The 15805-nt window shown below is 42.7% G+C and overlaps 1 protein-coding gene across 7 annotated transcripts; it reads left to right on the forward strand.

Annotated features, from left to right (window-relative positions):
- Positions 1–38: 38 nt before the first annotated feature.
- cept1b (choline/ethanolamine phosphotransferase 1b) lies at positions 39–13843 on the forward strand. Of its 7 annotated transcripts, none has more exons than XM_060910178.1 (11): positions 39–542; positions 1092–1157; positions 1267–1584; positions 1907–2054; positions 2310–2451; positions 4509–4593; positions 7950–8081; positions 8248–8406; positions 11814–11939; positions 12020–12052; positions 12470–13843. In XM_060910178.1, exons 3-11 carry the CDS (start codon positions 1294–1296, stop codon positions 12551–12553), a joined length of 1200 nt encoding a protein of 399 aa, XP_060766161.1. In that variant the 5' UTR covers positions 39–542; positions 1092–1157; positions 1267–1293; the 3' UTR covers positions 12554–13843. The 7 variants fall into 7 exon arrangements, with proteins under 7 accessions (XP_060766161.1, XP_060766160.1, XP_060766164.1 ...); XM_060910177.1 differs by having other exon boundaries at positions 1283–1584; XM_060910175.1 differs by lacking the exon at positions 39–542 and adding an exon at positions 559–743.
- Positions 13844–15805: the final 1962 nt, after the last annotated feature.

The raw sequence follows: 15805 nt of genomic DNA on the forward strand, positions 1-15805 counted from the left end.
GATGAGGCTAAAATAAACGGTCGCTGGGTTAATTCCGCAGACCGCTAGGGTTTCAGAGCAACTGGAAAATGTTCCGTCTGTTCATGATAAAGTTGAGAAAATACTCTGATTCACTGAGTGAGGAGCAACAAACGCTGCACTTGCGGATAGCGTGTGGCAGGAAATGCGCATGCGCGTGGGTGTAGATGGTGCGCACGCGCACTCGGCAGAAGGGGACGGAGTGACAAGTCGTGGCGTGCTGAGTGCGCGAGCTGAGGGAGAAGGTGACTCGCGCCGCGGCGGATTAATACAAGCGCGCGCTGACTGGAACGCGGGGCTCGGCTCGGTTCGGTTCGGCTCGGTCCGGCTCGGCTCGCGGCAGCGGGTCGGTGGGGTTTACAGCGCGGCAACGGCAACTGGGCAGCAGCAGGGAAGCCTCCGGTCCGGCTTGGAGTTAGCAGTCGAGGCTAACAGGCTAACAAACATCACAAGAGGGGAAATAAGAACAATCTAGAAAAGGAGAGAATAAAAGCAGTGAGCGGAGCCGGTGCAGTGAGCTTCAGGTCATTAATGCGCTGCTTCCTTCACTTTCACTGTGGCTCAGATTCAGTGGGAGGCTTCTGACAGCTAATCAACACACACACACACACCTTCATAACCCGCAGCACGCTGGGCATTCCCTCCCTCTCCCTCTCTCCCTCCCTCTACACTAAATAAAACCACTGCACTGGGTTCGGATGAGCAATAAACTGATCCAGCACAGTGTGAGTTAATGGACCTTTCACACCTGGGGAACGCTGAACTCTTACTGGAGGAACATAATTTGGCTCTTTAATTCATCACACCAGCATTGCTGTCTTTAATACAGTATTCGTAATCCCCAATAATAAAATCAGCACCACTGCTCAGTCCTTCATCACACTGGGTTTAAACCAAACTCACACTTCATTATACCGCACGAACATCATCTCACCTGTTTTACAGAATGAAGCTCTTCACCTGTATAAAAGTCAACAACTGCACTGCGATATTAAAGACATATACTGAAGCTTTCATTATAAATATTTATTTACAGTTGAAGACTGAACTTTGATGCTGTCTCCTCTTTCTAGTTTGTTGCGTGGAGCGTGCGCGCGTGTGTGGAACAGGTGCTGTGCACCTCACAACCAAAAGAACAGGTAAGTCAATGGCGCAACCAGTCAGAGACAAGCTGAGCTTTTTAAACTGACTTTACTGTTCTGATTCTCAGTGTGTGTTTCCAAAAAACCTATAAAAACTTAAGAGCAGATTTGTGTCTGTGTAGGTGGCGGGGAAATGAGTGGGCGGCGGGGGGGCCGTGGGGGGCCGGAGCCCCCCATGCTGCGACGGCTGATTGAGCTTCCTGCTCCAGTTCTGACCCGGCACCAACTGAAGCGTCTGGAAGAACACCGCTACAGCAGTGCAGGAAAATCACTGCTCGAACCCATAATGCAGTGCTACTGGGAGTGGCTGGTGGGCTGCATGCCCCCGTGGATCGCACCCAACCTCATCACCATCATCGGCCTCGCCACTAATGCCTTCACCACACTCGTGCTCGTCTATTACTGTCCCACTGCCACTGAACAGGTACAGGCCAATTCATAGCAAACAGGTACAGGACAACTCTGATACCTCATGTACAGATACTCTGTGTGTGCACGAGAGAGAGGGAGACACACACAGTCAGTGTGGAGAAAGCAACCCAAGCTTGGCATGTATTCATGCTCAGACACGTTAGGGATGTAGGCTGGACAAGGGTTTCTTCAAGAATGCCTTTGGATTATTGAGCAGTGTCTTAAACTCAGGCAAACACACACAGGAAATCTGAAAATGGAACTGTTTTTAATTCCATCCTGTGTGTGTGTGTATGTATGTATATATATATATATGTGTGTGTGTGTGTGTTCAGGCACCGTTGTGGGCGTACCTGCTGTGTGCAGTGGGTCTGTTTGTGTATCAGTCTCTGGATGCGATCGATGGGAAACAGGCCCGGCGCACTAACAGCTCTTCACCACTAGGGGAGCTGTTTGATCACGGCTGTGATTCATTGTCCACTGGTACGAGTGAATAAACATCTCACACTTCACCTGCTGAACACCTCTGATAAACACCACAATATCATCTGCACTCAGACACTGATGCAGTTAAGTCTAGTGTAAATGTGTGCAGTATTTATTGTGTGTGTGTGCGAGACCATTTTATCTGTAAAGTTGGAGGAGACGCTGTGTTTTTACTGTGTGTAGATGAACTGAATGACTTACTTTCTGACTCTTGTTGTTTACATTCCTCTCTGTGTATGTGTGTGTGCGCAGTGTTTGTGGTGTTGGGTACGAGTATCGCAGTTCAGTTGGGGACAAATCCAGACTGGATGTTCTTCTGCTGTTTTGCGGGAATGTTTATGTTTTATTGTGCTCACTGGCAGACCTACGTCTCTGGAACGCTGCGATTTGGCATGTGAGTCTCTGTCTGTCTCGTGCACGCGCACACACACACACACACACACACACACACACACACACAGAGCATGTCAAGATCAAACACCTTCATAAAAGAGAGCTCAATAAGGAAACTACGACACTGAATTAAGGCGGGGGGTAATGTTCTGAGAAACTCAGCATTTCTGAGATTAAAGTAATAAATTTACAGAACCCCCCGGGGATATTGTTCACCCTATCATTTGGAGATTGCGAGTTTGAATCCCGATGTTGCAACAGCTGTCCATCACCAGGAGCTCAAGAGAGCAAAACTGCCCTTGCTTTCAAGGAGGGAGGGGCATACTCTCACCTGTCAATCACAGCGATACTAGCCAGTCATGGGTGTCTGTGAGCTCATGCATTGTGTGTATGCTGCCTCCTGATGTTCTTTAAACAACAGCTCAAGAAGATTTGGTCAACTGGCATCATGCACCTCAGAGGAAGCATGTGATTGCCTTCACCCTTCGTGCTTGGAAACTGTTGAGTGACTGGGAGAGTGGTCTGGTGGGTGGAAACTGGCTATGACTAAATTCGGGAGAAAATTTTCCAAAATTCAAGTTGTAATTTACAAGAAAAATCTTGGACATTCTCTGAGACAGCAATCACAGGCTTCCCAGCTGCAGTGCATTTTGGGAAATGTAGTTGAAATACTCTTAGTGCTTTATTCGTTTATATCGTGTGATCGAGGTGGACAGACTGCATTCTCTATAACTGGACTCAGCCGTGGCGTCTGTGCTGTGATGACGTTGATCCAGCCTTGCAAACTGAAATAGTGTTGGTTCCTTGACCAAAAAAAAAGCCACTTCCCTTTTTTTTCCTCATAAATTTGCAACTTTAATCTTGGAAACTTTCTTAGAATATTACCCCCTCTCCCAGCTCCATTTCGTATATATTTTACTGACAGTGGCCCGAATGCACCGTCGTAGGAAACGGTCCAAAATACAAAGACAAAACGCTGCAGGTTGTCGTTGGCAGAAGTACTGCAATAAAGCAGTTTAATTTTTTCGTTGTTTGTGTGTACAGTACGTGTTGTGGGTCAGCAGGGGGGTGCTGTTGTGTGTTCATCGAGTTAAAGTACAGAGAGAGCACACGGCTCGTGTGATTGTGTTCTTTCGTGGAAGCCTGGGCCATTACTAAAACAGGAATCATCTGTGATTGACCAAAAGCTCAGTATGTCTCTGGGACACAAAAACTGACACGCTACATTATAAATGTTAACAAGAGCTCTTCAGTCACTTTGACAGCACTCACCCTGGAGTTCTTTCCAGCTAAAATCACTCCTCAGGCACTACGACTGACCTCATTATGTTTCAGACGGTTGTTGTTTTCAAATCCTCAGACATTATTTATTCAGTTGATGAATGTTTTTTGGTGAAGCGGCTGACAGGAGCCCAGGAGCCGTCGTGGCCGACCTCAGTGCGCTCTCCTGGGCTGAACCTCAGTGAAGCTGTGAGAACATGTATGTCGTCACACAGAGCGAACTTTGAGTCACGTGAATGCTGTCAGCTGTCTGTTCTACACGTACTAGTACAGGTTACTGTTTCCTGTTTTGAACAGCATTTTGGTAACTCCATGACAGAACGGTGTGATAGACAACTGCACGAGTGTGCTCTCTCTAATTTAACTCGATGGTGATGTTATTCTGTTGGCCAGTAGAGGGGATAAGTGTGACGGGTCCCTCTGTGTAACACTGTGTAGATTTGACAGTACAGAGCTGCAGCTGTCTTTGGCTCTGCTGCACATTTTCACCGCCATCGTTGGCCCCAAATTCTGGAACATAACGGTAAAATCCAGCGCCGTTCAGCCAATCATGGCTGCTCTAACAACAGGAATAAGCCAATCAGCTTCCTGCTTATTCTGCCCACAGAACTCTCAGGAAATAATTTTACCGCTGTGACTAACGCTGCTCTCTTCTGTCTGTCTCTCTCTTTATTACACCAATCTCCCTCCCTCCCTCTGTCCCTCCCTTCCTCTCAACCTCATGATCTCTCTAACTTTCTCCCCCCTCCCCCTATGTGTGTGTGTGTGTGTGGTCAGTATTGATGTGACTGAGGTGCAGATCTTCATTATGGTGATGTATTTGCTGGCCGCAGTGGGCGGATCTGCTTTCTGGCAGGCTCTGGTAATTCACAATGTACACAACTGATCTTTATTAGTGATTAATAATGATTGATAACTAATTACTAATTAGCTATTGAAATTAACAGTACTGAGTAATACTGTGTGTTCTTAATTTTAAAGGAGATATGCAGAACCTTTATTTTTAAATACATTTCTGAGTGGATAGTATCTCTATCCTTGACTCTTGTACGCTGCATAAATGCGAATAAAAATATATATTTTTGAGAGTTAAAATCGACTGCAAGGTTGTCATTGGAGCTGCGCCGCTGAGCCAGCCAGCCCTGAGCGCGTGACGTCACAGCAGGAAGCGGTTTTAAGGCCAAGACCTTTTACAGCTATAGACCAAAGTCATATAAATAATTTATGGAGAAAGTAAGAAATCCCGTTACCGACTCGCTCAACTAAGACTGATTTGACTTCACTGATTGTGGGTTGACTCTCATTAAAACAGGATGGGTGCTATAACTTATGCAACATACATGTACATGCATGCATTTTCACTGATAAAATGTAAAAGGCTCATTAAATAATCAGATGAACTGAGACAATCACATTCTGAAGCAAATTAAATAATCTTATACCGCTAACTTAAACACACAATACAAGTTACATGGATTAATCTAAACGCAGGTAAACAACGTGTTGTTTTTGTTGTTTTGTATCCAAATGAGAGTCGGAGCTTACCCGTCTGTGTTCTCGCTTCTTGAAGGCCGACCTTGTGGCCGATTGTTTTGAAACAATCTGACTTTCAGTTGTTCGTTCAGTTCTCTGTTCATTCGCTTCTTCCACGTAAGGGCGAGATATTGCTGCTGAGGCGAGCGTATCCAGCGGAGAAATCAGACAGCTGCTCCACTCATTCTCCATTTTCTCCATACTGAGTACTCCGCCATTACTGCTGGCTCAGGCAATTACTAAAACCCTGGACGGGATGTCACCGGTTTTAGCAACAACCGTGAGGCGTTCACTGCCCGAGTGATATGATGTTCTGTCCTGGGTTTTACCAACAACCCTCGGCTCACACTCCAGGAGAACTGGTGCAACTGAACTTACTTTCCTTTTTTAAAAAAAAATACTTTCCTTTTCTTCTAGTTTTCTTTTCCTTTAATTGTTGGGACTGTGCACCCTCTTTCAATACGGACTTACAGCCAACGCTCCTCAACAGATCAGAGGTCTCGTACGAGTCTTCAGTAAAATGTGCAGAGGAGAGACCACTTCATAGGTGCCCAATGTGCCCGTGAACTTCTCGCAAAACGCGTCCAAATCTTTGCAGTTTGAACATTCTTGGGCCGTGAATGCAACATAAATCCCCCTTCTGTCGTGTTGCTGCACCCGCCAGCGACACATCTACGTGGCATGGCGATAAATGGAGGATCGGAGTTGCAGTCAGCTCTGTGTTTTAGTATAGCGGAAATGGCGATGAGACCGATAGACTTCCTGCTGTGACGTTATGGATGTCAAGGTCATTCGTTCAGACCGCTACCTAATACATCACTTTAATTGTAAAAATTACTACAACCCCAATTCCAAGAAAGTTAGGACAAAGTACAAATTGTAAATAAAAACGGAATGCAATGATGTGGAAGTTTCAAAATTCCATATTTTATTCAGAATAGAACATAGATGACATAAATGTTTAAACTGAGAAAATGTATCATTTAAAGAGAAAAATTAGGTGATTTTAAATTTCATGACAACAACACATCTCAAAAAAGTTGGGACAAGGCCATGTTTCCCACTGTGAGACATCCCCTTTTCTCTTTACAACAGTCTGTAAACGTCTGGGGACTGAGGAGACAAGTTGCTCAAGTTTAGGGATAGGAATGTTAACCCATTCTTGTCTAATGTAGGATTCTAGTTGCTCAACTGTCTTAGGTCTTTTTTGTCGTATCTTCCGTTTTATGATGCGCCAAATGTTTTCTATGGGTGAAAGATCTGGACTGCAGGCTGGTCAGTTCAGTACCCGGACCCTTCTTCTACGCAGCCATGATGCTGTAATTGATGCAGTATGTGGTTTGGCATTGTCATGTTGGAAAATGCAAGGTCTTCCCTGAAAGAGATGTCGTCTGGATGGGAGCATATGTTGCTCTAGAACCTGGATATACCTTTCAGCATTGATGGTGTCTTTCCAGATGTGTAAGCTGCCCATGCCACACGCACTAATGCAACCCCATACCATCAGAGATGCAGGCTTCTGAACTGAGCGCTGAGAACAACTCGGGTCGTCCTTCTCCTCTTTAGTCCGAATGACACGGCGTCCCTGATTTCCATAAAGAACTTCAAATTTTGATTCGTCTGACCACAGAACAGTTTTCCACTTTGCCACAGTCCATTTTAAATGAGCCTTGGCCCAGAGAAGACGTCTGCGCTTCTGGATCATGTTTAGATACGGCTTCTTCTTTGAACTATAGAGTTTTAGCTGGCAACGGCGGATGGCACGGTGAATTGTGTTCACAGATAATGTTCTCTGGAAATATTCCTGAGCCCATTTTGTGATTTCCAATACAGAAGCATGCCTGTATGTGATGCAGTGCCGTCTAAGGGCCCGAAGATCACGGGCACCCAGTATGGTTTTCCGGCCTTGACCCTTACGCACAGAGATTCTTCCAGATTCTCTGAATCTTTTGATGATATTATGCACTGTAGATGATGATATGTTCAAACTCTTTGCAATTTTACACTGTCGAACTCCTTTCTGATATTGCTCCACTATTTGTCGGCGCAGAATTAGGGGGATTGGTGATCCTCTTCCCATCTTTACTTCTGAGAGCCGCTGCCACTCCAAGATGCTCTTTTTATACCCAGTCATGTTAATGACCTATTGCCAATTGACCTAATGAGTTGCAGTTTGGTCCTCCAGCTGTTCCTTTTTTGTACCTTTAACTTTTCCAGCCTCTTATTGCCCCTGTCCCAACTTTTTTGAGATGTGTTGCTGTCATGAAATTTCAAAATGTCTCACTTTCGACATTTGATATGTTGTCTATGTTCTATTGTGAATACAATATCAGTTTTTGAGATTTATAAATTATTGCATTCTGTTTTTATTTACAATTTGTACTTTGTCCCAACTTTTTTGGAATCAGGGTTGTATATTAGATTTATTGTTAACGCTTAAAACTATTCCTGTGCCATTCTTGAGGTCTCAAGGCATTTATAAACGAAAGTGAGGCCATGGCTCTGCGTATCTGCTTTAAGCAGTGTAATGACTTGATTTGTTATTAATATCTGCACTGAATGGAGTGATTTTGTGGCAGATGTGTAATTTGCATCACCTCATTAATGAGTTTGTAGTGCAGTGTAACATGGGACAGGAAATGATCATGTCTGTGTGGGCTGTGTATCTATCTTTTGGGTTGCCAGATCCCAGTATTAAACATCCAGATGAAGATTATACCAGCACTCTGTACGTTCATTGGTGCCATGATTTGCTGTACTAATTATTTTCGAGTCATTTTCACAGGAGGAGTCGGAAAAAATGGGTCCACCATTGCAGTGAGTCTCTCTCTCTCTCTCTCTCTCTCTCTCTCTCTCACACACACACACTGCTGTAGCACACTTAAAACCCATATTACGTTACCCATACAGATTGCCCATATACATTTTGTGTAGTGTGTTGTATTTGTCCAAACTGAATCCTGTGTGTGTGTGATGGTCTCAGGGGACGAGTGTGTTATCACCAGTCCTGCACATTGGCTCTGTTATACTGCTCGCTATGATGATCTATAAAAAGTCCGCAATCCAGCTGTTTGAGAATCACCCCTGTCTGTACATCCTTGCCTTCGGCTTCGTCTCCGCCAAAATCACCAACAAACTTGTGGTGAGTCTCTCACTCTCTCTCTCTCACTCATATGTACACTGAGTGCAGAATTATTAGGCAAGTGAGTATTTTGACCACAACATCCTTTTAATGCATGTTGTCCCACTCCAAGCTGTTTAGGCTTGAAAGCCTACTACCAATTAAGTTAATCAGGTGCTGTGCATCTGTGTAATGAGAGGGGGTGTGGTCTAATGACATCAACACCCTATATCAGGTGTGCATAATTATTAGGCAACCTCTTTTCCTCTGGCAAAATGGGTCAGAAGAGAGATCTGACAGACTTTGAAAAGTCTAAAATTGTGAGATGGCTTGCAGACGGATGCAGCACTCTTGAAATTGCAAAGATGTTGAAACGTGATCACCGAACAATCAAGCGTTTCATTGCAAATAGTCAACAGGGTCGAAAGAAGCATGTGGGGAAAAAAAAGGCGCAAAATAACTGCACATGATCTGCGGAAAATCAAGCGTGAAGCTAACAAGCAGCCATTAGCATCCAGTTCTGCCATATTCCAGAGTTGCAACATTCCTGGAGTGTCAAAGAGTACAAGGTGTGCAATACTGAGGGACATGGCCAAGGTAAGGAAGGCTGGAAAACGACCACCACTGAGTAAGGCACACAAGATAAAACGTCAAGACTGGGCCAAGAAATCTCTTAAGACTGATTTTTCTAAGGTGCTGTGGTCTGATGAGATGAGAGTGACTCTTGATGGGCCAGATGGATGGGCCTGTGGCTGGATCAGTAATGGGCACAGAGCTCCACTCCGACTCGGACGCCAGCGAGGTGGAGGTGGAGTACTGCTATGGGCTGGTATCATCAAAGACGAGCTTGTTGGACCTTTTCGAGTTGAGGATGGACTCAAACTCAACTCCCAGACCTACTGCCAGTTCCTGGAAGAAACCTTCTTCAAGCAGTGGTATAGGAAAAAGTCAGCATCTTTCAAGAAGAACATGATTTTCATGCAGGATAACGCTCCATCTCATGCGTCCAAATACTCCACTGCGTGGCTAGCCAGTAAAGGTCTGAAAGGTGAAAAAATAATGACATGGCCCCCTTGTTCACCTGACCTAAACCCCATAGAGAACCTGTGGTCCATTATAAAACGTGAGGTCTACAAAGAGGGAAAACAGTACACCTCTCTGAACAGCGTCTGGGAGGCCGTGGTTGCTGCTGCACACAATGTTGGTCGTGAACAGATAAAGAAATTGACAGAATCTATGGATGGAAGGCTTTTGAGTGTCCTCATGAAGAAGGGTGGCTATATTGGTCACTGATTTGTTTTTGTTTTGTGTTTGAATGTCAGATATGTTTATTTGCAAATCTGGAGTTGTCATATCAGTGTACCTGGTGAAAATAAATAAGTGAAATGGCTACATATGTTTTTTATTAAGTTGCCTAATAATTCTGCACAGTGAAAGTTACCTGAACACATACATATTCTCCTAAAATGGCCAAAACTAAAAACACCCCACTCTAACTTCCATACATATTCAGCTTTGATATTTGAGTCTTTTTGTTTGATTGAGAACATAGTTGTTGTTCAATAATAAAACTAATCCTCAAAAATACAACTTGCCTAATAATTCTGCACTCAGTGTAGATCTTCTTGTGTATAAACTAGAGACTGTATTCTGCTTCTCGAGTCCTCCTGTCTTACTCCAACACACACTAAACCCCTGTTCTGAGGGGATCAGTTTTCCTTGTGGAGGTGTGTAATGTAATAATTCACGCAGTATTTCTGGGATTTTAGTCAGAATCCGTCTTGTCAGTCATTTTTTCCAGAAACGTTGCTCCATATTTTCACATTCTATAAACTGAGCAGTAGAAATGAGTCCAGGTAACGTCCGTCTCAGGGTTTAGGGAAGTGTAGTAAATTTAGGTACAGACTACAGACATGTTATGGTCATGTGACCTGCTGATGATAGTGTGGCCATGCCCTCATAACAAAGAAAACAAAGATCAAAACAATCAGTGTGTATTAAAGGAGACATTGTACCTTTTTTCAGTTATTGTATATTATTGCCTGAGATGTTTTTGTAAAGTTTGCAATTTTTTTTCTTTTATTGAAAAAACACCTTGGGTTCTTTTCCCTCATGCAGTTTTAACATGTTATGAGAACACTACAGAAAAAAACCAGACTGATTTATGTGGCTGTGCCCTTAAATTTAAATATGTAAACAGCTTCACTTTTGAATTCACTAACAGAATCCATGGGTGTGGATGACGCAGTTGGATGTTGGCCTATCAGAGCACATCTGTTTACGTATTTAAATTTAAAAACGCAGCAGCAAAATCAGCTCGTCTTATCCTGTTGGGTTTTCATGCTAAAATGGTACGAGGTGAAAAAAGTTTGGGTTTTTTTTTCCATTAACCCCCCCCAATCTTTACAAAAGCTTCTTGAGGAGTAATGTAAAATAATTGAAAAGTGTATGATGGAATTCTGTCAGAATTTAATAATTCTTTAATTTATTGATTATAGTTCCAGGACGGCGTCCAAACCCATGGCTCTAAACCCATTCTCTCACTTCACTCTCAGGTTATTTAAGAGCGTTAATAAGATAAAGTTCATCATGCAGATATTCAGCTCACAACCCTGTAACAGTTTAATGGATCCTGCAGCAAGTAACAGCAATAACTCGAGAAAAGTCGCATACATGTTTCCTCAGCTGTTAGCATTAGCTAGTGCTAAATGGTCAAAGAAATGCAGTATAATTACCTTTTAAATACTTACATTTCCCTCATGTGCACTTTTGCCACGCACAGTTGGTATTGATCTCAGTTTTAGGATCAGTTTTGTTGCCAGTCCTGCGTTGTACTGGTCCGGGTTGGTGAGGTAGTCAGTGAGATGGTGGTTAGGAAACACAAACAGGTTTCTGTGGCCTGTAGCGTGTATGTTGTCCTCAAAAATAAACTCGATCCACTCAGCTCTTCTGTCCTCTGAGACCGATGTGTTCCTGAGCTCAGCTCACTTCCACATAATACTCGCAGGTCCAGTGTTTGTGAGGGAAAACGGCGCCCTTTCGGAAAGGTGTTTCTCTCGAGCAGAGCGTGGAGATCCTCACATGGAGCTGTATCATCCTCACAAGCTCTGCTCTTCATGTAAGAAGGGGTGTCAGATCTGAACAGCTTGTTGAATCACGTTTCATGGAATCGGCAGAAACCCAAAAGAAACTGACTGGGTCGTGTTTTCAGAGTGTCTCAGTTGGTCGACTCCACATCCCCAAAACGTATACGCACAAGCACTGAAAGGGAGTTTTTCAAAATATGTCCCCTTTAAACTGAGCTGTGTGGAGTGCACATGGAGTGATGAGTGTGAGGAGTGTCTGAACAGGACGTCACACACTGACAGTGTTTCATTTCAGTGTGTTATGAAGACCAGATTTTTTATTGCTGTTCTCTCTCCTAACAGGTTGCACACATGACAAAAAGTGAAATGCATCTTCACGATGTGGCGTTTTTGGGTCCTGGACTTTTGTTTCTCAATCAGTATTTTAACAGTTTTATAGACGAGTATGTGGTGCTGTGGATCGCACTGGTGAGTAACCAGTTTCAACTGGTTAAAACATGGAATAGTTTGAACGCTCTGCAGTGTTTAATGATGTGTGTGTTTTGCAGGTGTTGTCCCTGTTTGATCTGGTGCGTTACTGTGTGAGTGTGTGCAACCAGATCGCCTCACACCTTCATATCTTCATCTTCAAAATTAAACCAGTAGCAGTGCAATGAGACTCTCACACTGCTGTCAACTGTGTGTGTGTGTGTGTGTGTGTTTAAAACCGTCAGCGTGCCCGAGGATAAACCTGATCACATGATTTATGAAAGATATGATTATAACTTTATGGACACTTTAACTGATGATGAAAAAAGTTTCTTTATTTAAATTATTCTGTACTAAAAGTAAAAACCAATGCTGTGTGTGTGTGTGTGTGTGTGTGTGTGTGAGAGAGAAAGATAACAGGTGCTAAAACTCCTCACATCTCTGTGAGAAGACTTTAGAAACTTAATTTTTAAAATTAAAAAAGAAAGAAAGATGTTAGGAAAGTAAATTTGATTTGTCTTCGTCTTTAGCCTTCAGCTGGTGGTGATGATGATCACCGCTCCGAGATCATCCTGGGTGACACGCCTGTTCTGTCCTCCACGTACACACAGTGACCCCAGTAACACACACTGAATACAGTATTGCGATATCTCTCATCACTCTGACGATGGGCGCGTGCCTCGCGGTCTCCTCATGCTCCCAGTGTTGCATGCGCTGGTTGTTTATTGTTCTTTTTAACCCTTCATATCACAGATTTAATTTAAATGTAAAACTATTTGAATTAAGTCCAAACGAATGATGGCTGCTGCTACAGATGTATTCAGTTATTTGTAAATCCATCATTATATATTTTATTTTATTCTGTTAAAACAGGCATCATCTCGTGTGTGTGTGTGTGTGTGTGTGTATAAGCAAAGTTTATTTCAGACTTCAGCCAAAACATGAACTGTACACGGTGTCCCTGATGATTTCCGCTCACTTTGACCCCAGACCGCTCCGTGTTAAACTCGAGGCTGTGCGCTGACGTGACGGGGTCGGTCTCGTCGCTCCGGCGCAGGACTAAAGAACCGAACCTCACACACTGAACACGTCTCCGCTGATGGACAGACTGTCTAGTGTGCAGAGGACGTGTCAGTCAAACCGTTTTATTGATGACGCTCACCTGCTCGAACGTCAGTGCAGTTAAAAAGCTTTTCGTCTCGTTTAATTCTCTCCGAACTGATCAGCTTTCTGTTTGTTTTTCTGCTGCATGTAAACTGGTCATGCATTAACACTCAAATTAACCACTTTTTAAATTGTTCTTTTTGCCCACTTTCTATTTTTCTGAATTAAAAGCTTTTTTACTTATTCAGAATATATTTCGCCCCCGCTCATTTTTTTTTTAAATATTTTGAATTAAACATCTTCCATTATTATCTAAAGTAAATGTAATTTGCTCCTATTTTCCCTTAATTTTATTCCTTTTGTTTTTCTAAATGTAATATCTAATTTGCATTTTCTGAATAATTTCTTCCTAATTTATTTTCTAAAGTAGTTTTCCTGATTCAGTCCAATTATTTGGATTTTTAAATCCTCTCAAATTAAATGCTTTTTCTCTGGGGAATGTTCCTGTAGAACTCGGACACACTGACGGACATTTAAAATCCATCACTGACATCCACATTTTACACAAATTCATGATCACCCATTGTTACTGAACGTGTGTGTGTGTGTGTGTGTGTGTGTTATTCTCACACACACATCAGCTATCATTTTCTGTTATTTTAACACATGGATTATTGTAAAAATGTTTTATGTTGCTTTTGCATTCTGTGCCTGAAAGAGTGTGTGTGTGTGTGTGTGTGAGCATTCGATCTGCCTCAAATGTTAAATGGAATTAATAATAAATTAATTTAAAATTAGAACTTGGAATTTTATGCTCGACTTAAACTCTGTGGACCTGCACCAATCACACAAACACTAATCTCTCTGTCTCACACACACACACTCATCATACCGAGACTATCACACAATGGGGTGATGTGAAGTTAATTTTGTTGTGAACACATTCACAAGTGAGCGAATCGATCGAGTGAAAATATTTTAAACACAAGAAGATAAACTTCATATTTTCAAGCCAACGTGTGATTTTTCTTTTTATTATATCGATATTCACAGACAAAAAGTCTCCAAATTTATCAAAAGTATTAATAGAAATGTGTTCCTCGTGTCCTGGATGGAGATTGTATGTATGTAAGTAGCGTAATTCCAAGAAAACACTCAAGTCCATTGAAAACATGTACACCACTAAGGCCCTGTCCACACGGCAACGGATTCAGGTGAATCTGATAAAATTGTTGTTTCGGCCTGGCGTCCACACGGCACCGGCGTTTTGGGTGCCCCAAAACGAAATCTTTTGAGAACGGGTTCCAGAGTGAAAAAAATCTGGCAACGGCGCCATTGCGAAGTCGTCTGGATGAGTAGAACGGATTTGTTTACAATGACATCACAACCACATGACTGTGAGTGCTTCACGCCGGGTAGAAGTGTAACGAACTCGATGCGAGTTGTCAACAAATCCTATAACTTGGTTCATGAAACGCGCTTACAAAATATTTTCACTGTGAATATTTATTGTGTAATGGTGCAAAGTGAGAGAGCGAGTGAGTGAGAGAATAGCCCTTAGGGCAGGGTCTTTAGTCCAAACACTGCGGAAGCAGTACCAAACCGCGCACCGCCCGTGCGCTTTCCAAAAACAATCCCGCCAGCAAACATAGGAAAAAAAAGGAGCGATCTCACCTCTTCAGATGTTGGTTTAAGTCTGACAATACATTCCTCAAAAAGGGCGTAGAACAACAAAGTAATCCATCAACGTGTAGCATTCAATTTATTCCGGACCATTAAAGAATTCTGGAGGATATCAGAATGTTGGCGTACCGGCTTCCATCTACCCCCATTCATTCCTCTTTCCGCGTCTTTCGTTTTATGCTACTGATTAATAATCAAAACTTTATGTGGCTGATGCTACAGAAGAAGGGGTTTATGCGCATGCGTCTACTTCTATTGTTCTGGTGTCTCCGATGGGACCGTCTTACAGCGCACCTAGAGGTGTGGCATGTGTATTGCATCGTTTTCAGCAAGCGTTGCGTTGCCATATGAACCTGATATTTTACTGATCCGTTGCCCATGTGGACACGATATTTAAAAAAAAAAAAAACATCTCGTTGCCGTTGTCATGTGGATGTAGCCTGACAGTGCAGCAAAAATTTGTCTCCATTCTTCTTTTCAGTAAAGTCCTGGGTTTCTGTGTCCCTGGATGAAGTGCAGTCTTTAGTAGACATTAAAAATCAAATTAATCTTCAGTTTTCCTTCAGCTCTTGTCAGAGACGCCACAGCACTTAGCAGGAGTGAACCTTCACACTGCTCACACATCTGGGCCATACAGCTGTTTTATTAAACATTATTGAATTTGCTACTTATCCAAATAACTCGGTGTTTGTATTTATAAAATAAACTAAACTTCTGATAAGATACAAAAAGGAATGTTGGTAGAATTAGCACGCTAGCAATCATGACGCTAATATCGACCGTTAGATCACTGCAGTTAGTTAGCTAAAGCTAAAAAAAAAAGTTACAACCTGAACAAACATTTAAACAAAAAAAAAATTTTATTGAAAAAATACGAAACTATATTGAAACACTTCTAACTGCTAAGCTCACTGCCTATTTTTATTTTTTTAAACCTCTGGCAGTGGATTAGCCAGTTAGCATTTTCCAGCTCATGCGCTTAGAGACATGAGGAGACCATTCTACTCAGTTCACGCTGTTCAGAAAACAAGGGTGATGTGTTTAATGCTGTTTTTTGCTATTGCAGAAGTTTTTTAAAA

This window comes from Neoarius graeffei, chromosome 26 (genome assembly GCF_027579695.1).
Source record: "Neoarius graeffei isolate fNeoGra1 chromosome 26, fNeoGra1.pri, whole genome shotgun sequence".
In the NCBI taxonomy this organism is placed as follows: domain Eukaryota; kingdom Metazoa; phylum Chordata; class Actinopteri; order Siluriformes; family Ariidae; genus Neoarius; species Neoarius graeffei.

Coding starts and splice junctions, on each gene's coding strand:
- cept1b (XM_060910175.1), top strand. CDS start 717: ATGAGCAATAAACTGATCCAGCACAGT. Junction 1,585..1,906: donor GTCCCACTGCCACTGAACAG/GTACAGGCCAAT, acceptor GTGTGTGTTCAG/GCACCGTTGTGGGCGTACCT. Junction 2,452..4,508: donor GGAACGCTGCGATTTGGCAT/GTGAGTCTCTGT, acceptor GTGTGTGGTCAG/TATTGATGTGACTGAGGTGC.